The sequence below is a fragment of the Euprymna scolopes genome, chromosome 30 (assembly GCF_053919585.1).
Source record: "Euprymna scolopes isolate OS-2025 chromosome 30, ASM5391958v1, whole genome shotgun sequence".
Lineage (NCBI taxonomy): Eukaryota > Metazoa > Mollusca > Cephalopoda > Sepiida > Sepiolidae > Euprymna > Euprymna scolopes.
The window spans coordinates 42,800,779-42,821,283 of record NC_136511.1 but is presented as its reverse complement, the minus strand read 5'-3'; the positions used below and the strand labels follow the sequence as shown (position 1 = coordinate 42,821,283).

Sequence of the window (20,505 nt, the reverse complement as noted above, 5' to 3'; positions counted from 1 at the left end):
CTATTATAATGAAGAAGCATGAAATTATTTGTGTGCAAAAAAAATATTTATTCATGCAACTTACCTTACAATAGATGTTTTTTTATTTGAATTTTTTTTTTTCGAAGAGTTTGTAAAAATTGTTCAATAATTATTAACAATACTGTTTTCATTTTTTTATTAGTTCTTCATTGAAATTGTTTTTATTTTTTAATTAATTTTTCATTGAATTAGTTATTTATTGATAGAAATGATATATTTTTCATTGAAAAAAATTGGCCAGCATTTGCATGAAAGAATAAAAATCATGAAACTTTCATTTGGCAACTTCTTGCATTTTCTGAAAACCACTCGGATGATTCCAACGATAATATGGTCCTTATACTGCATATGTACCAAAAATTAAATCAACCAGAATGCATTTCAGCTTATTTTTAAACAAGGCAGCCATTTTAGTTAGTTTAGTTAATGATTGACCTTTCAAAATGTGAAAGGAATTTGGAATCAATTAAACTGCTGAAAAGATGATCATTTGATCTGGTTTTATAATTCTAAACAAATCCTTATGTATTAAAAAATGGAAAAGTTTAAAAGCTGTTTACATCAAATTATTTTATAAATAGAAATTAAAATAACATTTTAAGTTTTGTAACAATTTGGTTCAATTTATAATTTAATGGACAAACAATGCAGTAATAATTAAATTTAATTCCACTGAGTGTGGACAGCTAGTTAATAATAAGTAATGAGAAATTCTAAATCCTCATATTAAACAACTTATATTGCGTAATGAAATCGGTTCATTTTTTTAGAACTCTATATATTTATATGAAGTTTTTATAACTCTATATATTTGTATGAAGCTTTTATAATTGTATATATTTATACACCCATAACTCTTATCCTCGATAAGCCTTGATAAGTGGTGACCCCCCATGTAAAAAAAAAAAAAATATGAAGTTTTTATAACTCTAGATATTTATATGAAGTTTTTATAACTATGTATTTGTATGAAGTTATATTGACATGTTTATACACCATGTTTACCAGCATATAAGACAACCCTTAAAGTTAAAAAATCATCTTTAAAAACCAATATTTCATAAGACTGTTGCAATCTCTAACCTAGGCTAAACAAATATAGTTTCGTGATTAAGCAGTCATCTTATACAACCGATATATGATAAATTTATGAAAATTTGGGCGCTGTTTTACAATTAGTCACTGCGCAATGGAAGACAACTCTCGTTTACTAAGAGATTCATTACTTTTTTTCATCTTATAATTTAGGATGCAATATTTTTTTTTAATCAAAACATTAAAAAAAAAAGCTGTGACAAATTTTTTTTATGTAACAAAGTTGATAACAGTAATAATACAAAATGTTGTCTTTACACGATTATTAATTGAAAACCAACGAACCAACGATATTTTCATTAGATGAAAACATTTTTTAAAAAAGTTCGACAACTTTTTTTTTTCTTAATTAAAAAGTAAATTTTATGGCAAGGTTTTTAAGAAATTAGTCTTTAATCTTAAAAAAAATACCAAGAATGAAACTCTTTAATAAAACAAGGATAAAACTTTTAAAGCTGTGGTGACTTTATTTTTTTTACTGTAACAAAGCTTATAATATTAATAAGACCTGGAACATGCTTTGTTGCTCACATCTCTGTTGTCACTGTGAAATCAATGAACCTATCTCCTAACTATGCTGACATCAACTGCATCGGCTTTGCAAACATTTAACGGGTGCCGGTAAATACTGATCGGTTAAATTTTTTCTGCATGGAGGAATTCAATGACACATCTGTACTTTTAATGCACGTCCATGACAGAGGTTGTTTCTAGAGTCTAACACTGTCAATATCTGCAACAGAGAGATGACACTTTCAGGTCATCAATGCATAAGTTATCATTAAAATGCAATTTGCAACCTCATCTGATTTATTTAGGTGGAATAAAAAATAGGAAGTATTACTTTTTGAATGTCCGTCGTATATAATTACACACACACACACACACACCCACACACATACATACATACATTTTTATTGGGGGGGGGTATTCTTGATAGGAATGCCAAGATAGACAATTTCAAAGAATATCTAATAAAAAAACTTTAGCAAATAACAAATCTTACCTCTTTAAACTTTGTTTCTTTTTTTTTCTTGAAGTTTGCTTTGAAGAATTATCTGCACAGAATATCCGCAAGACCATTGCCCGGAAAGAGAGTCCGTGTTGGAAAGAGGTGGAAGCCGCTTGAATACTGTCTAGAATGGTATTATCCCCTCCAGCTATGGCATCTTCAGTCATCAATCCAACTATGTTGAGAGACGATTCAGTCTTTGAAGTGTTTCTACTGATAACTGACTCTTTATCCGTTACCATCAACTGAAAAAAAACAAACAAAACAATAATTAACCTCTTACTTGAGCAGAAACACAGAAATACACAATAGAAGAGAACAGACACTTCCGCCACACAGAGCTATTTTGTTCACTTACACTAATACCCTTGGGAAAAGATACATGGCTTCACTTACTTCCTAGCTATGAGTAAAATAGCAGTTTGTGTTCAATGAATTATACATAACTTGCTGTAATACCAATCCTAGGATAGGTTCATAATGAGACATTGTTATGACTTTAAATATATTCAAGGTATCAGATCCCAAAATACTATAATAATGAAACAAATGAGATTACTTCAATTCGTAGATGTAGAACAGTTGAGGTAGCAGGGTCAGTTGGTAAGGAAGGTCAGGGAAAACATGGGAGGAAATGATAAGGATGGACTTGAGAGAAAAAGAGATAATAAAAACCTGGCTAGAGATAGATTGGCTTGGAAGTCAATTTCTGAAAGCCGTCTCACACATGTCCTCAGACAACAAGCAATAAACTTGCTTTACCAGAAAGACGGGAGGTAAGGCTTGGGTGGGTGGACCTCCTAGGAATACTTAGAATGGATGCCTCAACTTGACAGCTAAAAGATAACCAAAATGGCCCAATTTTTGGCAGACTGATTACTGAGATTAATAATTTGACTGGAATGCAATTGCAACCAAATGCCAGCATTTAAAACCAATGATGATGATGCTCCTGCTGCTGATGATGATGAGTGTGTGTGTGTGCAATGAAGTTTGCTACAACTTATTGTTTTTAATGTTATTATTTAATTTTATTTTTTTTTACTAAAACATTAAGTAAAAAAAAAAAATGTTGTTTGGAAGTTATATCAAAACACCATTTTACTCGAAATAATTTTTGTGATTAAAATGTGATTTAATCATATTTTTTTATGTTTACTTTGATGTAAAAAGATGTGCTTCTATGTATATGTGTTTTTCAACTGTATGTGACTTGCACATTTTTTTCTTTTTATCAGAGAGGCGGTAGCACTCTCTATATAGGGATGGCCCGTACACGCCTATATACGCCTACAAAACAAAACTATCCAAATCTCAACTAAAATCAACTTATAAGTTTCAAAAAGCACATATTCTTACAGAGAAGCGTCTTACAAATCCAGCGAGTGTCGGTTAAAATGTCAAAAGAGAGAAAAAAAAAAGGGTACAAAAATGGCCAATTGTTCTTCTTTCTTCTTTCTTCTTCTTTCTTCTTTCTTTTGAGACGATGTATCTCGGTGTACGAACGGTCTCTGACAACAGTTCAAGCATCAATCGACTGCTCTTTACACGGAGAAGTGCAGTGACCCATCGCTTTTTAGCTAACTCCATAATTGAATAAGATTACGTGTAATAACAAGTTTTAAACACTATATATCCAATGTAGACAGACCACTTCGAACACGGAACTTCTCTCAAAAGGGACAGCTCCAAATAATACACCGGATGCTCACAGACATTCCAGTTTGCCAGTGGCCTATATTTCTTGGACGCTGAATATTTGAGGTGAACGTTAAGGTTTTTTCTTTAAACAGTAACCCACCAGCGTTAATGAAACCACAAAATCTTTATCTCAGTTGATCAAAATTGTTATAAGAGTAACCTATCAGCAAGTACGACGTCAAAAAACAATGTTATAAAAACAAATAATTCTTCAGATTTTGGACTGTAAAATATGTAGAAAATGTCAATGCTGTGACCAGGATTCGAACCTAAGTTAGCACGGCCACAACGTGGGGTCCTAACCTCTAGACGATCACGGCTAACACTGACGTCTGTCGCTCTTGGCAGAAAGACACATGACTACTGTCAAACTATTGAAAAATAAGGAGGAAACTTGAAATTCTCACGCATGCGCAAAAATACACTATAGCAACCATTGTTAAATGCAGCTGAATCTCTTCGCTCGCTAAGCCAAAGGAAATAAGTTAAATTAACCGCCAAAGGAAATAAGTTAAATTAACCGCAAAAAAAACTGCAAGAAAGTCATCTTCTAAGAACTCACTGGAAGCTGACCAAAAAGAATCAAAATCCAAGCCCTAGCCACAAAAGTAACTAGATATTGTGGCTACTATACACAATCTACTAATAAAAACAAGTAAGTTTTCTAAAATAAACTACAATAAATTAACCAAGTAACCTCACACTGTCACTGATTAGGACTTCATATAAAGATAACAACTACACTATTGGTGTATATACCGTTCCACACTTTAACTATTGGTGACGGGGCAGTATCTCAATTCTACGAGAGTTGTCTTGCTATAAGATAAGTGATATTATAGTAAGATACACATAAGTGTTATATGTTTACATTTAATAAAAAATGCCAAAGTCAGCACATAGTAAAAAAGCTCAGAGAAATATAGACTATGAAAAAAACAAAGTCAAGGTATTATCTGAGCAAAAAGAATACTATCAGAAAAATGCTGAAATAATAAAAATTAAGTATCATGCAAATCCTGAGGCAAAGAAGGCTGCCTCACGTGCTGACTCAAAAGCACGGTATAACAGGGATCCCGAGTGGAAAAAAACTGCCTCACGTGCTCTTTATAACAAAGAACCAGAAAAAAAGAAGGCTGCCTCACGTGCTGACTCAAAAGCATGGTATAACAGGGATTCTGAGGAGAAAAAAGCTGCCTCACGTGCTCTTTATAACAAAGAACCAGAAAAAAAGAAGGCTGCCTCACGTGCTGACTCAAAAGCACGGTATAACAGGGATCCCAAGGGGAAAAAAGCTGCCTCATGCACAAACTATTATAAAAAGACCTAAAACCCAGCAGGAAGCGACCTGCTACTAATGGAGGCGGCAATGAGCCGCCTCCTAAAAAAGACAATACTATCATGAATGTAAGTTTAAAAATAAGACTGTAAGTAAAAATACTAATTAACAAGAATAAAAAAGTATTGGAAATGCAAAAGGATATAGGGATGGTATGCCAAAAAGTATACAAACAAGATAGCTATGAATGGCTAGGCACATGGAAATAGAATTGCATCCAAAGTATAGCCCTATAGCTTTTTACAACCGTAATGATGGCACGGAATGAAGATTGGAGAAAAGCTATAGGGCTATACTTTGGATTCAATTCTATTTCCATGTGCCTAGCCATTCATAGCTATCTTGTTTGTATACTTTTTGGCATACCATCCCTATATCCTTTTGCATTTCCAATGCTTTTTTATTCTTGTTTAACATTAAATTCGAAAATTTTAGAAAACCAAGTAATACTATATAATTTTTTATTAAAAGGAAAATCATTTTTTAAATTATTATCATTAGAAAATTTTAGAAATCAAGATTGAACATACAATTTTCAACTCTAAAGTTCACCACCACCCCATCCGAACTTAGCAACACCAACAAAATGAGGAAAAAAATAAATAAAATGACAAAATGAGAAAGTCTTCTTTGATAAGGATGGATACCACTGAAAGTTTCAGAAAGACAAAAAAAAATAATAATAATAAATTAAAAAATGATTTGAAGGTGTGTTGAGCAAAAAAAAAAAAAAAAAAAAAATGGTAGTGAGCAGGTAGGCAGGCTTGAACCCATACCGCGAAGGAGGAAAAGAATGTGAAAAATTAAAACGTGACATCTTTGCTATTGCACCCATCGCCAAACTGGAAGTGACGTGGGTTTAAATCAAGGCTAGACAATTAATTCAGTTAATAAAAAATTATTCGGCATTACATGGTTTTCTAAAATGTTAAAATTTAACCTGCAGAAATGAAAAGGATTGATATGCCATAGAAGCGACAAACCCAACCTGGCTTAGTGTTCAGGTGGAAAAACATACAAGATTAGAAATTATTATGATTTTCTGAAAGAAAACACTTGTAATAATCTATAATATAAATCTCACCTGTCTGTTTAAATGTATGTATGTATGTATGTTTGTATGTTTGCCTAAAACTTTCGACTGAGGTGACGGATTTTCACAAGATCAGTATCATTTTGAAGCTCAACCCTTCAGACAAATATAAAAAAATTGGTCAAAAACATTCATTCCTTCAGCCTCAACTGGGCACTTTTCTACAGGGGGGGGGGGTTGTTTTTTTCGCCGATATTTTTGAAAGTCATCCCCTCTTTTCAATTGTCTAGTCTTAATTTAAACCTACGTCACTTCCAGTTTGGCGATGGACGCAACAGCAAAGACGTCACGTTTTTATTTTTCACATTCTTTTCCTCCTTTACAGTATGGGTTCGAGTCTGCCTGCCTGCTCCCACCTTTTTTTTTTTTTTTTGCTCAACACACCTACAAACACCCGGGCAACGCCAGGCACCCAGGCTAGTCTTTCATATAAATAAAATGAATGATCTTGCACCCCATTAAATACATGTTACTTTAAATAAGAAATGTTTACCTGTATTTTGGGACATTTAGTCATAACTGGACAAGTAGAAGCTGGACAATATTTAAAAATGAGACCATCTGAAAAATAAAAAAGTTTCATTTTTTCTCATTGAGAAATGTGAATTCTTTGAAATTATGCAAAATTAATGATATCTAACAAAACTCTCTTTAAAAAAATGTTCACATTATCAAGCATTATTTCTGAATATTTATATTAGAAATTGAAACAAAATATGATGACTTGCCAGACATTTTCTATCACAGCAGGAGGCTTGCCCTCCCCCCCCCCCACCCACCCTCTTGAATTAATATCAACAAAATAAGTGAAAGGAAAAAAATTGCTCCAAATTAAAAAATAATAATTGATTTTCCATTTTAAAATTGCAATCATTGTTGGTTTCAATTTCCATTATAATTAAAATTTCCTTGTTTAAGATCATTTGATTTTTTATTATTTGAAAATAATATCTGATTCTTCAAACTTTTAATAATTTTTTATTTCATTAGTAGCAGATCAAATAATATGGAGTTTCACTGATCACCTTAAATAATTATTGTTGTGTACCAGGCATTGTCTTTTTAATGTTCAACCCATGAACATCAGAAAAATATTTGTATGTGAACTGATAAGATTTTATTCTTAGTAAGAGATATTTAGCTGGTATCATGTTCTTTGAGTCAAATTGTGTGCATGTGGCCCATAACAATATATATATATATATATATATATATATATATATATATATATATATATATATATATATTATTACATTTTCACCCCAAACAAGGCACATTGCCACTTTGATGTAGGGGGCTACTATCAGGGACGTATGTTGCAAAGGATACTATGTAGGGAGTTTAGCAGCAAGATATCTATTCACATTACACTTGAACTTCTACATGTCAGTACAGTTGGGGAAGCAGGCCACCAAAATCTTGGAGTTATTTATTGAGCTTTTACATCTGGTTTGGTTTATTATATAAATATTTGTATAATATTTATATTCATTTGAGTTTACACTTTTCTTTCTGTAAACCAAATATTACCCTTTCATATATATATATATATATATATATATATATATATATATATATATATATATATATATATATATAACAGTAATCTATGAACATGCATGTTTCGAGGTCCTACCTCTCGTCAAGATAGCTTGATTGTTTCTAGGATTCGAACCTTAGATGATGTGTATTATGGTCGAATGCGTTAAAGTTACAATACAAAGTCCTAGATCATTTTACTTCTTATTTTTCATCAAATTTTTTGAAAATTATGTAAATTTTGTGTTGATTTTTTTAACGATAATATGGTTAATAACGTCTTTGACCTTAAAGATCACGAAAAAACTTTTTCCTGAGAAAAATTTTTTCCATGATTTTCCAATATATATATATATATATATATATATAGTTTGGGGCCACATGCACACAATTTGACTCCAAGAGCATGATGCCAGCTAAACAATCTCATCATTTCAGGTATAAGTATTTTTCTAGTGTACATGAGCCAAACATTAAAAAAAGGATTTTCATTTTAAAAAGCCTATAAGTTTATTAAAGAATATCACTTTTATTGTCTTTCTTAACTTTTTTTTTATTTTTGTTCATTTCCTGTTTCACAGCACCAGCATTTACTACATGGTAAACAACCTTATATATAAAACTAGCAGGGAGATACAACATTGCCTAGGATTGAAGAAGGATCAAGGAATGTTTGACACTTCCAATATTTTTATTGTCATCAAAATCTGTGAAATTGACCAGTTTTCAATCAAACTGATTGATTGCCTACTCTAGTCGGGGACCCACCGTGATGCACTAGTAGGAAACTTCATATGCTTCCCACAGTGACTGCGTCCACAATATATTGCAGTCTACATTGCACTACAGAGGACTTACTACTGATTTTATAAATTATTTTTATATAATGGGTTGAATTAAAGTTTAAAATTAAAATATCAAGTATCATGGTTCAATTGTGCTCTAAACAGAAACATTCATTTTGAACGCGTCCCCATCTTATCAAAGAATCTACTGCTGATTTTATATGCCGGGTCCTTCTGCTTTTATGGTGATAAAACTTATAAAATGCATTTGTGATGTTGGACTGTGTTAAATTTGGTCAAAATCAAACTGATCCTTCTTTAATCAAATTTTTTTGATTTTGGATTTTTTATACTTATCTGAGGCATTCCGATATAAAACTTATCTAACACTCCCAAACACAAAGTACATTTGTGTGAAATTTTTTTTTAAATTGGCTCAGCCGTTTCAGGGTTTTTTTTTTTTTTTTACATTCGAGTTACCACTTATGAAGGCCTGAAAGCCACTCAAGGATAAGGGTTAATGCATGTAAGGTGGTCACCAGGATGATAACGTATTAATAGTTAGTGGTGGAAATGGGATAGAAATGGATTATTTAGGTCGAGGGAATGGAACCTCAACAAGAACTTGTTTATATTGGACTTGAAGACGACCATATTATAGTCAACTAGAAAGCAAGCCAGCAGAATAGAGTTCCACAGGCGGGCAGTTCTGAGAAAGAAGCTTTGTTCATGGAATTTGTGTTTAGATTTAGGCACAGATAGAGAGTGGAAGGAAACTGTTGATAGCTGTTGTAGCTAGACAAGTCTAAAGGGATCACACAGATAAAATGCCTTTCATGTTGAAATATTTTTACCCATAATGGAGGGTATGGTCCCTCAGAGTTTGGAGATTCTATTTATAAACGCTGCTGCAAGAAACTGACGAATCAAATTTATTCACGTTCTGCTATCAACCAATCAGAATCCAGAATTGCTCCATAAAAATTAAACCATTTTTTAGCATCGCAGCACTTTTTTTTTTCGGGTCAACACGAGAAGGATCTTTTGCTCTTTGGTTGCAAAATTATAAAGTCCGGAACTTATACAAAACAGCTCTCCATTGAGAATTTGTTACCTCCAGGACTTGTATAATATAACTACCCATTGGAAGCTCTTCAGAAACATGGCTTACATACTCAAGATATATATAGAACTCAATAATTCAAGATTATTTATTTATATATATATATATATATATATATATATATATATATATATATATATATATATATAAACTCAACAACTCCCCCATCCGATTTTGTTTTATATCATAAGTTGCTTAAAACGTGATTAGTTAAAGTTCAGAATAAAATCACGCTTTCTCTTAACGGTTAATTTAAAAAAAAAAAAAAAATCTTCTGAACGCTATTAAAAGTTAAATTCTTCACTAGTTTGGAGACGGAATGCGTTGTTGTGATAAGTGATTTTCTCTACTAATTCGCACTTTTTATTTTAAGATTCAAATATTAATAACTACATTTTATTTCAGTATTTAATTTATGTGTTTCTGTTGTATTAAATGCTAGCTTTAATTTTTTTTTTTTTTTTTTTTTTTCTCGTCCATAAATGTTTATCTACCAAGTTGATCTTAAATATTGTATAATCAATCCATTATATTATCATTTTCAGTCCCCCACCCCTAATTTCTGGCTCCCATCTTATCTCGCAATTACTTATAACGTCACCAACTAACTTCGGAAGAACCCCCCCCCCATCCGATTTTGTTTTATATCATAAGTTGCTTAAAACGTGATTAGTTAAAGTTCAGAATAAAATCACGCTTTCTCTTAACGGTTAATTTAAAAAAAAAAAAAAATCTTCTGAACGCTATTAAAAGTTAAATTCTTCACTAGTTTGGAGACGGAATGCGTTGTTGTGATAAGTGATTTTCTCTACTAATTCGCACTTTTTATTTTAAGATTCAAATATTAATAACTACATTTTATTTCAGTATTTAATTTATGTATTTCTGTTGTATTAAATGCTAGCTTTAATTTTTTTTTTTTTCCTCGTCCATAAATGTTTATTTATCTACCGAGTTGATTGCAAAAATAGATTACCTAATTGTACTCATTTTTAGTTCGTGGGAGGGGAATCTATCACCATACTTTCCCTTAAACATGTCCGTTGGACTTTTAAGTACAATACTTAATAGTTATTTTTTTTTTATTTTATTTATTTATTTTTTTTTTTTTTTTTTTTTTTTAATGGAGAGTAGAAAACGCATTGTGGATGCGTTATCGGCAGCTCCTGTTACTCTCGCTTCTTCTTATTTGTCCCTCAGTCCTCATTTTTTAAATGAGTGATTTTTCTGACAAAGGGAGAAGAAAAAGCTGTTTTCTAGGTTGGCAGTATTTTTGCGCGAACAGTTGGCAGAGTTGGTGGAAATTTTCTGTTTCTATGTCTATCTTTGTAGCCATGTCACTAGTAAGGGTGCTGGAGGTAAACGTTTTGTCTGGGCTGACGTTATCCGCCTGATAGTCAGGGACCCGAACCTTGGATTAACCACTAAGGAGGCTGTCCTATCAGCAGGTGCAAAGTACTGGGGCTGCTGTATTGCCATTTGGTGAATGGAATCTGGACCATGCAGTAGCTTCTGGTGGGGCCTCTCGATGCCATACTAGTGGGTAATTGTTACGGCTTTACCTTATCATGTGGTACAAAAAAAAAAATTCTTCGTTTCTTTTTCTCTCTTAGTTTCCCCTCTCTGTCCTGCTCTAAGTAAATCTGTCGACCTAGTCCACAAATTCCAAAATTTCATCATGACAAGTTTCAAGAAAAAATACACGATTAAACCCGGTTCTCCAACTTCCAACGTAGACCCCTACTACCATGTCTCCTTCTCCAACATCAGGGGTCTACGTTCTAACCTTCCAGAGGTTGAAACCCAATTACAGGAGACTAAACCAGACCTTTTATTTTTAAGTGAAACTGGCATTGGACAGGCTATTTCCCTTGATGAGTTTGCAATTACAGGATACTCTAACTTAACTTCTAAATCTGACCCCCAAGATCGCCATGGGCATCGAATATGTGCCTATATTAAAAATAGCTTTCCATGTGGGAGGGACATCTCCAGGGAAGATCCTAACTTACCCTATATGTGCTTCCGGGTTGCTTTAGCTCACACTACTGCATTTATATTTACTCTCTATCGCCCCCACAACAGCGGAGTTACTATCTTTCAAAGCATATCTGAGAAAATTGACCAAGTCCTTTCTACTTATCCTTCAGCTAACATTCACGTATGTGGAGACTTCAATGTTCACAACGTCGAATGGTTGACCCACTCAAACAAGACCGATGATGAGGGGAGGTTCTGTCATGATTTCTCCATTGCCTATGACCTCACTCAGATTGTTCAGGAACCTACCCGTGTGCCCGATAATGACGGCCAGTATGCGAGCCTACTAGACCTTTTTCTCACAACTTGCCCTGAACTATGTTCAGTTTCTGTTCTGTCGCCTCTTGGATCTTCCGACCACTCTGTTGTATCAATTAAGATAAAAATGAAATGTAATAAGTCCCCAGACGTACCTCTTCATCGTACAGTATATCGATACACTAAGGCTGACTGGGATAGCTTCCGTACATTTATATCTGATCTACCTCTGCATTCCATGTTTAAAAAGGATGTGTCCTCTATAGTATTAGACCTAACTGAATGGTTAATTGTAGGTATTGACCGTTTCATACCCTCTAAAAAGTTTCAGCAAAAACCTAACAGCCAGCCATGGTTCTCTCCAGAATGTGCTGCTGCCATTGCGCACAGAAATCACTTTTTCCACTGCTTCAAACGTAATAGATGTATGGAAACTAAAGCCGTTTTCAGGACTGCCAGCAACCATTGTAAGAAAGTAATAAGGAACGCAAGAGAGTTATATGCTCAATCTGTTAAGTCCAAAGTAGCTGAGCAGCGGCTTGGTTCCCACCAGTTTTGGCAAATAGCAAACAGAATCCTGAACAGAAGCGTGTGCTCCATCCCAACTATTATCAATGGACCTGAGGTAATCTCGTCAGCATCAGACAAAGCCAAACTCTTTGTCAAGAACTTTGCAGCTAATTCTACCCTTTGCGACCAAGACCGCCAACCCCCAATATTTCCTCTTGTATCAGAAAACACGCTACGTGATATACGTATATCTGTACGTGATGTTGCCAAGCTAATCAAAAATCTTGATTCCAGTAAAGCAACTGGCCCTGATGGTATTCCAATTATAGTACTCAAAAAACTTCAACCTGAACTAGCGCCCATACTTACAAAACTGTTTAAACGTTGTCTTAAGGAGAATAGTTTCCCATCTCTCTGGAAAATCTCATCAGTATGCCCTGTATTTAAGAATTCAGGTGATCGCTCATCCCCCTCTCAGTACAGGCCTGTGCGTCATGAGTAAGTTGCTAGAATCTGTATTAAATACAGAAGTAATCAACCATCTCAACAAAAATAACCTTCTTAGTGACACTCAATATGGTTTCCGTTCTGCTAGATCTACAGCAGATGTCCTTACAGTTATATCGCATAGGATTAGCAAATCTCTCGACGGTGGCAATCTTTCTAGGGCAATTGCTCTTGACATATCTAAAGCCTTTGATAGGGTATGGCATAAAGGTTTACTTCATAAGATCGCTAGCTATGGTATAGCTGGAAAAGTCTTCTCAATTATTAAATCATTTCTTTCTGATAGGTTCATAAGAGTAGTAGTTGAGGGGCAAAAATCAGAAGCTCACAGTATTAATGCCGGTGTCCCTCAGGGATCCATCCTGGGCCCAACTCTTTTCCTGATCTACATTAATGATCTTCCAAATCATATCCTTACATCATTTGTAGACATTTATGCTGACGACACTACCATTTATGGTACCACATCTAAGACAGTAAACGAGCAAGTTCTCTCCAATTCTCTCTCCTCTGATCTTGAGCACGTAGTACAATGGGGAAAGGAGTGGCTGGTTACTTTTAATGCATCTAAAACCAAGCTTCTCTCTTTACATCATCAACATTCTAATCCACATTTGTCATCAATTGAAATGAATGGCTCTCGTCTTCAGGAGGCCTCAAGTTTTGACAAGCTTCTGGGCTTGACCATTACTCCTGATCTTAAATGGAACACGTATATCAAATCTGTTGCCAAGGCCGCTGGAAAAATGGTGGGATCTTTCTATCGATCCAGTAGATATCTCACTGCTGATGCTATTCTCTATCTATATAAGAGCCAGGTACGTCCAAGGATGGAATACTGTTGCCACATCGGGCAGGAGCTGCTAGAAAGGACTTGGCCTGCCTTGATAGAGTTCAAAATAGACTTCGTAACCTCGTAGGAGATGTCCTTTTCTCCTCCTTGCAACCTCTATCTCACAGAAGAGATGTTGCGAGTTTGTCTCTGATGTATCGTTATTTTCATGGAAAGTGTTCAACTGAGCTTCAATCTATGGTCCCCCCTCGCCAAACTTTCACAAGAAACACTCGTCTAGCTGTAAACACTATCAATAATTTCCCCCACTCTTTATCTGTCCCTAAACCTAAACGTAGATTCCATGAACAAAGCTTCTTTCTTAGAACTGCACGCCTGTGGAATTGTCTTCCGTTTTCCTGCTTTCCGGCTGACTACAATATGGTTTTGTTCAAGTCTAAAGTAAATAAGTTCTTGATGAGCCGTTCCATATAAGTTATTAAATTTACCAAATTTTCATTACTAATGATTACTATATTGACCAACTTCTACTGTACACTCTTTAACCCTTATCCTTGAGTGGCCTCTGGGCCTTGATAATGTGGTGATGCCTTTGTAAAAAAAAAAAAAAAAAAAAAAAAAAAAACTCAAAATATATATATATATATAGAGAGAGAGAGATGAAAAATTGATATTTTATGACTAGTTAAGAAAGGAGGGGATTGGTCAAGAAAAGAAAGACTGACCTGAAAGAGAACAAAGACAGTTCCATTGATATGACTGACAGACTATTTTGCTTGCATCCATGTGTCGATTGTTCATCATATCCAAAATATTTGGTACTGGTTCCAACAATTGGCAGTAGTATGTACATAGTAACACCTTTTCACCAGTTTCAGGAATTAGTAATTCCTGCCTGAAAACAAAAACAAGCAACTTTGTTAAATTTTATTTTAAGTTTTTAAAGCAAAATTAATTTTGACAAGATTCATTGAAAAATAAATATTAATGTTGCAGTAAAAACAAAACTGTCCTAATATGCATATTAACTTTCTCAAGCCATTTCCTGTTTTAAACGTCATTACATGTTACATGAAGTAGACAGTGTTGGTCAATTTGGCAATCTTGACAAATTACGTTCAACACTTTATTGCTGGTTTCATTTCATTTTCACACAATTTTTTGATAAAAAAAATATTAGCAAGGAGACCCAACGTTGCCTTGGAATGAATGAGGATCAACAAAGGTTTTATTTTCCCATATTTTATTGTAATAAATCTGTAAAAATTGCCCATTTTTCAATCCTCCTCGCAGCTACTTAGTCCACAATACATTGCAGTCTACATTGCACTGTAGAGAACGTAGTTGATTTTATAAAATTATTTTATATAATGGCTTGAATAAAAGTTTAAAATGAAAAAGTTAAATATCATGCTTCAATTGTGCTCTAAACAAAAACATTCATTTCGAACAAGCCCCTATCATATCAAAGAACCTACTGTTGATTTTATATGTCGAGCTTTTCTATTTGTGCGATGATAATAGCTGGAATTAAAGTTTAAAATGCAAAAGTCAAGTATCATGGTTAAATTGTGCTTTAAACGGAAAGATTCATTTTGAACACACCTCTGTCATATCAATTTCTCATATGTCATATTTGTCATATCATATTACTGTTGACTTTATATGCACAGTCATTTCTGCTTGTGCAATAATAAAACTTCTTAAATGCACTTGTGATGTTAGGCTATATAAGATGTTAACTTTAGTCAAAATCGTCTGCTCCTTCTTTCATCAGATTTTTTCCATTATCGATTACATTCCAAGACAAAACCTATCAAATAACACTGCCAGGCACATAAAGTACCTTTGCGTGAAATTTCAAAAAAAATCAGACCAGCCATTTAGGAGTCCATAGGAAACGAACACGTACATATAAAGTTCCATTTTTTTGTAGTAGAGATAGAGATTGTTTTAAATATAATAAATAAGAATATCTGTAAACTGATTTTTTTTTCAAATAAATGTTTATTTACATATTCTTTTTAAATTTATTTATTTTACAGATCTATTTACACATTTTCATAAAAATAATGAATATCAAACGTAACATGGATTTTTCACAAATAATAAATTAAATAAAATATGGAAAAAAAAAAAGAATGTTAACATGATTAAAAAGTTATGAATTTTTCATTCATATATATATATATATATATATATATATATATATATATATATATATATATATATATATATAATGTTCCAAATATATGTTTATGTATATATTTTTTAAAGATGTTAATTTACAGACACATTTTCACAAAGATAATATTTAAAAAATTTAGTTTACGAATATTCTTATTTATTATATTTTAAAAACAATATTTTGTTATCAAAAAATTGTGCAAAAATAAAATGGAACAAATGTAGAGCATCAAATTAACTAACTCCGTCTACTTCCTATGATGGGTAATGACATTCAAAACAGGAAATGCTTTCAGAAAGTTAATAGACAGTTTTACTAAAAATGTTCTAACATCTCTTATAATCCATTTTTGCTACGAATGATCATATTCTACCGATTGTACTCTCAATTTATACCGAAATATAAAACTTGGTGCTTATTTAAAATTACACTTAATTAAAAAACAAACATGCAAAAAATATCTATAATGTATGGACTCATCATGCAACAAAGATGGCATATTCCAAAAATCACAAATTGATCAAATAGGGTTTTTTTTAATTAAGAAAATCAAATTTTATGAATAAACGAAGAGGAGGTTGGGAGCGGCCATATTATTTACTTTTTTGCCAAAATTCAATTCGATTACAGAGATTTTGTTTGTATTCAGAATAATTAAAATAATTGCAAAAAACCTGATTTTCTTAATTACAAAAAAACTACTTAATCAATTTATATGATTTTTGACATATGACATTTTTATTCTATAAGTGCAAAGTGGAACAATAAAATTGTTGTCCTAGAAAAGACAACATGATTCCATTTCTGTTTGATAAAAAAGTTTTCTTTTTTTTGTTGCAGACCATCTAATAGTTGGCCAATTGTTTACAAATCTCAAGAGTGATAGGAGCCTTCTATCAAGTCTGAAAGTGACACAATGTTCAATGAGAAAGATCGGAGATGCGCTGCTGTACAACTCATGCTCTTTACCAATCCAAGTTATGACAACAGGACCATTGCCAACACCCTCAAAATGCAAATCCAGACAGCTCAACGCTTGAGGGCAAAGCTCAACAGTTTCCAGCCATGGTTATGGTCTTTGGTGTGGTTTCAAGTGATGGCCACATAATGCCATCTCACATCTTTGAAGTTGGCTTGAAAATCAACACCAAAATGTACCTGGATGTGCTGAAGATTGTGGTGATTCTCTGGTGCAATCAGGTGGCACCTAGTAGACCATAGGTGTGGCAGCAGAACTCAGCATCGGTCCACAAGTCCAAAGAGACCCCGGCTTGGCTTCAGAAGGAGTGCTACGACTTTGTACCATTTTCTCACTGGCCCCTCCCTTCTCTCGATCTGAACCTGCTGGACTACTTCATTTGGTCATACGTCAAGAACATCACCAACATGACCTCCCACAACACTAAAGCCAGCCTGATCACCGCCATCCACTGAGTATCTGCTGAGCTCCCATTTGCGCTTGTGGAAAAGACATACTCCTAGTTCCAAACTGGTATCGAGGTGGTGATTGAGGCTGAAGGCAGTTACATTGAATAGATATCAGCTCTACTACATAATCAAGTCATCAGAATTGATTTTTTCAATAAAAGTTTTAATATAAAGCTTTTGTGTTGTTTTCTTTAGGGCAACAAATTTATCATTGCATGACACGTATTAGTACATCATAAAGATTTTTCTATATTTTATTTTTTTAGTGTAAGTCTAAATAAACACCAAAACCTTTTAAATTTTATCAAAATATACAATTGAATCAAATAAATCCAGTGTTTAACGAGGTGTTTGTTGCCAAATCTGAATATAAGTCACTATTCACCAGTTATGGACTGAAGATGCTTTTAACAAGTATTACATCGGTGCAAAAGTTTTAGCCAATTTAAAATTTCATTTTGAAAATGAAAAATTGTGATGTAGAAAATTTTTATTCATAACAATAACAACCTTTGTTCTTCATAACTCCATTTATCAACAAGCTTATAAATGTGTTGCTTGTAAAATTTGTTACGTTTTTTATGAGAAATATGAATTTAACTCATTTTAAGTCTCCTTTTATGATATTAATTTAAAACCATCTAAACGGTTTCGTAATCCTCAAAATAAATGTTAATCCAAAGGAGCTGAGTCAGGAGAATATGCAGGATGGGGAAAGATTTCTAACCAAATTCTCCTAGGAGATCTTTGGTCAGTAGTGCTATGTGTGATGACGAGCATTATCATGATGGAAGATGACTCTCTTTCTGTTGACTAAAGAAGGTCGTTTTCAGGTCAACATGGATGAGAATATGAATGATGCTTTAATAATCCAAAAAACAAATTATAAATAAATCATGGTGATACATTTAAGTAATAACAATATATGTAAAATAAATTACGATAGTTATAAATGTCTTTCTACAACTGGCAAAACTTTTGCATCAACCTTATTACAATAGCATAACCTGCTTAACCGCATGTGATGACTCAACAAAACAATTAACTCTGATGTTTTTTTTTCTCTCAAGCAAATGATGAAAAAGTTTTACACTTTTCTTTATTAAATTTCAGTTTCAACATTTCTTTCTATTTTGATAAACTATCAAAATATGTTTGCCATTTATTCTGCTATAAAGGCTCTTCCAGTCTTTGACAAATTGTGGATACCCACGAAGGGGTGCTGCACGTGAAATTTTTGTAACAAAAAGTGTGCAATCTCCAACCACACCTCTCCTGAGTCGACATTGTTAAATACCAGTGGCAAGTGGATGTTCAGGACGACTGAAAACAAATGCTGAGATAAGCAGAAGGCACATACAGCATCTAGAATTCCTAAATGGTCACCTTTCTAGTACTAACCAGGCTCAATGTTGCTTAACCTTGGTGATCTAACGAGAACCGGTGTGTCAATTATGCTGTATATTTCGCTATAATGAAGGAATAAAAAGGGGGAGGGAGGAGAAAGAAGTTCTATATAAATAAAAACATGCTTGTCACTGGACCTTCATTGCATGGTATACTTTTCTTAAGTGACATTTTTCTCCAACAACACTGTTTTAAATACTAAACTCTAGAACAATGGACTTATCATTGGAACAGCTTTACGTGACATAAGTTTTTAATACCGATCTCTATTGCTAAATGATCTTATCCCCTCAAGTGCTAAAACACAAGTGACAACTTCTATTAGTTTCATCTTTTATCAATAACAAACATGCCAGTTACACATGATTGACGCACATAAATATTTGCTCTTTCTCACAATCAAGTTCTGCACACCCGGCAGAGACAAGCCCTTTTATAGCAGCAATACAGTGTCAAGACTTTTTCTACTTCTTGATATCCACCACAAACACATGATCTATTATTTATAGAGGCAGATAAAAGTAAACAATTACAAAACAAAGACCCACAAAGTTGGTATTTTCTTGATCGGCGTTACCCTGGATGAATAATATCTAGAAAATAAAAAAATTATTCATTCTTTGGGGATCAACGTCATTATGCACTAATTTGGAAAGAAAATGTTGATGCATTACTCAAGGAATCTATCATATAAACAACTTGTGTGTGTGTTTCTGGTAGCTAGAGAGGAATGGAACGGGCGTAGGTGAAATAATGGGAAGAAAGATCGAGAGAGAGGTAGAGATAGAAGTTGTAATAGAAATAGGGTACTTTTACCTTAGGAAACACTGGGTAGTGAAAGTTTTAATATAAAAATGTATAAAGATATTACACACACTATTTAACTTCTAATTTGCTCTTTTATGGACGCTCCCAATGCCGACTAGTTCTGCTAGTTTAGCATAATCAGCAAATTCCAATATAAAAAAGAAAAGACAAGACTCTTTGAGGATTGTGATAAAAATAGAACTTACCATGGAGGAAAAATGCGGATGACGCTGCCTGTTGTAAGTTTGTTAAATTCAAGGCTGGTACGACGGAAAAGAATGGTCTGGAAAGATTGTTTGTCTTTTATCGTCCACACATTTTCACTGGAAAGTGTCCCAAATGAGCACAACGTGGTTACCAAGCCAACTTTGCAGCAAAAACTATGCACACATGCCGTCAGGATATTCTTCTGTTCTGTAAAATAATTCAACAAAAAATATGCAACAAGAAAACAATTTTCTATCTAATTTTATACAACAAACATCCGTTTGAGTGTCTGTTCAATATCTGCCCATAGTCATATCATTGCAGAAGTAAGTGAGAATTTCTGTTTCAAAATTTGAATTTCAAGTGAGAAAGAGTTCTTAAAAAAAAAAAAAATAGTAACAGTTATGTTGTTGGTTTCGGGCAATCCCAGAAAAATTAAATAATAATAATTATTATGATCATGTTTCTTAAGTCTAAATGGAATATCACCTAAAGGAGGTATTTAGAATGAAATATTTATAAACAATAACTTATGCATGTTAACTTAATAGAATGGAATATTGTAACTATTATGTTTTCACTTGGAAGACGAATTTGGAATCAAGAGGTCAGTTTGGAATGTGGTAATAATAACAAATGGATGATGTGAAAA

General features: G+C 33.3%; 1 protein-coding gene across 2 annotated transcripts in view; it reads right to left on the bottom strand.

The window, feature by feature from the left end:
* Positions 1 to 20,505, bottom strand: part of LOC145254773 (DNA repair-scaffolding protein-like) — a 99,091-nt gene that overhangs the window by 52,389 nt on the left and 26,197 nt on the right. For both annotated transcript variants that reach the window (XM_080113546.1, XM_080113545.1), the window contains exons 8-11: positions 19,853 to 20,060; positions 14,542 to 14,711; positions 6,755 to 6,822; positions 2,123 to 2,373 (exon numbers count right to left, since the gene is read on the bottom strand). In XM_080113546.1, coding sequence (XP_079969672.1) covers positions 2,123 to 2,373; positions 6,755 to 6,822; positions 14,542 to 14,711; positions 19,853 to 20,060 — 697 coding nt within the window. The remainder of the gene's footprint in view (positions 1 to 2,122; positions 2,374 to 6,754; positions 6,823 to 14,541; positions 14,712 to 19,852; positions 20,061 to 20,505) is intronic.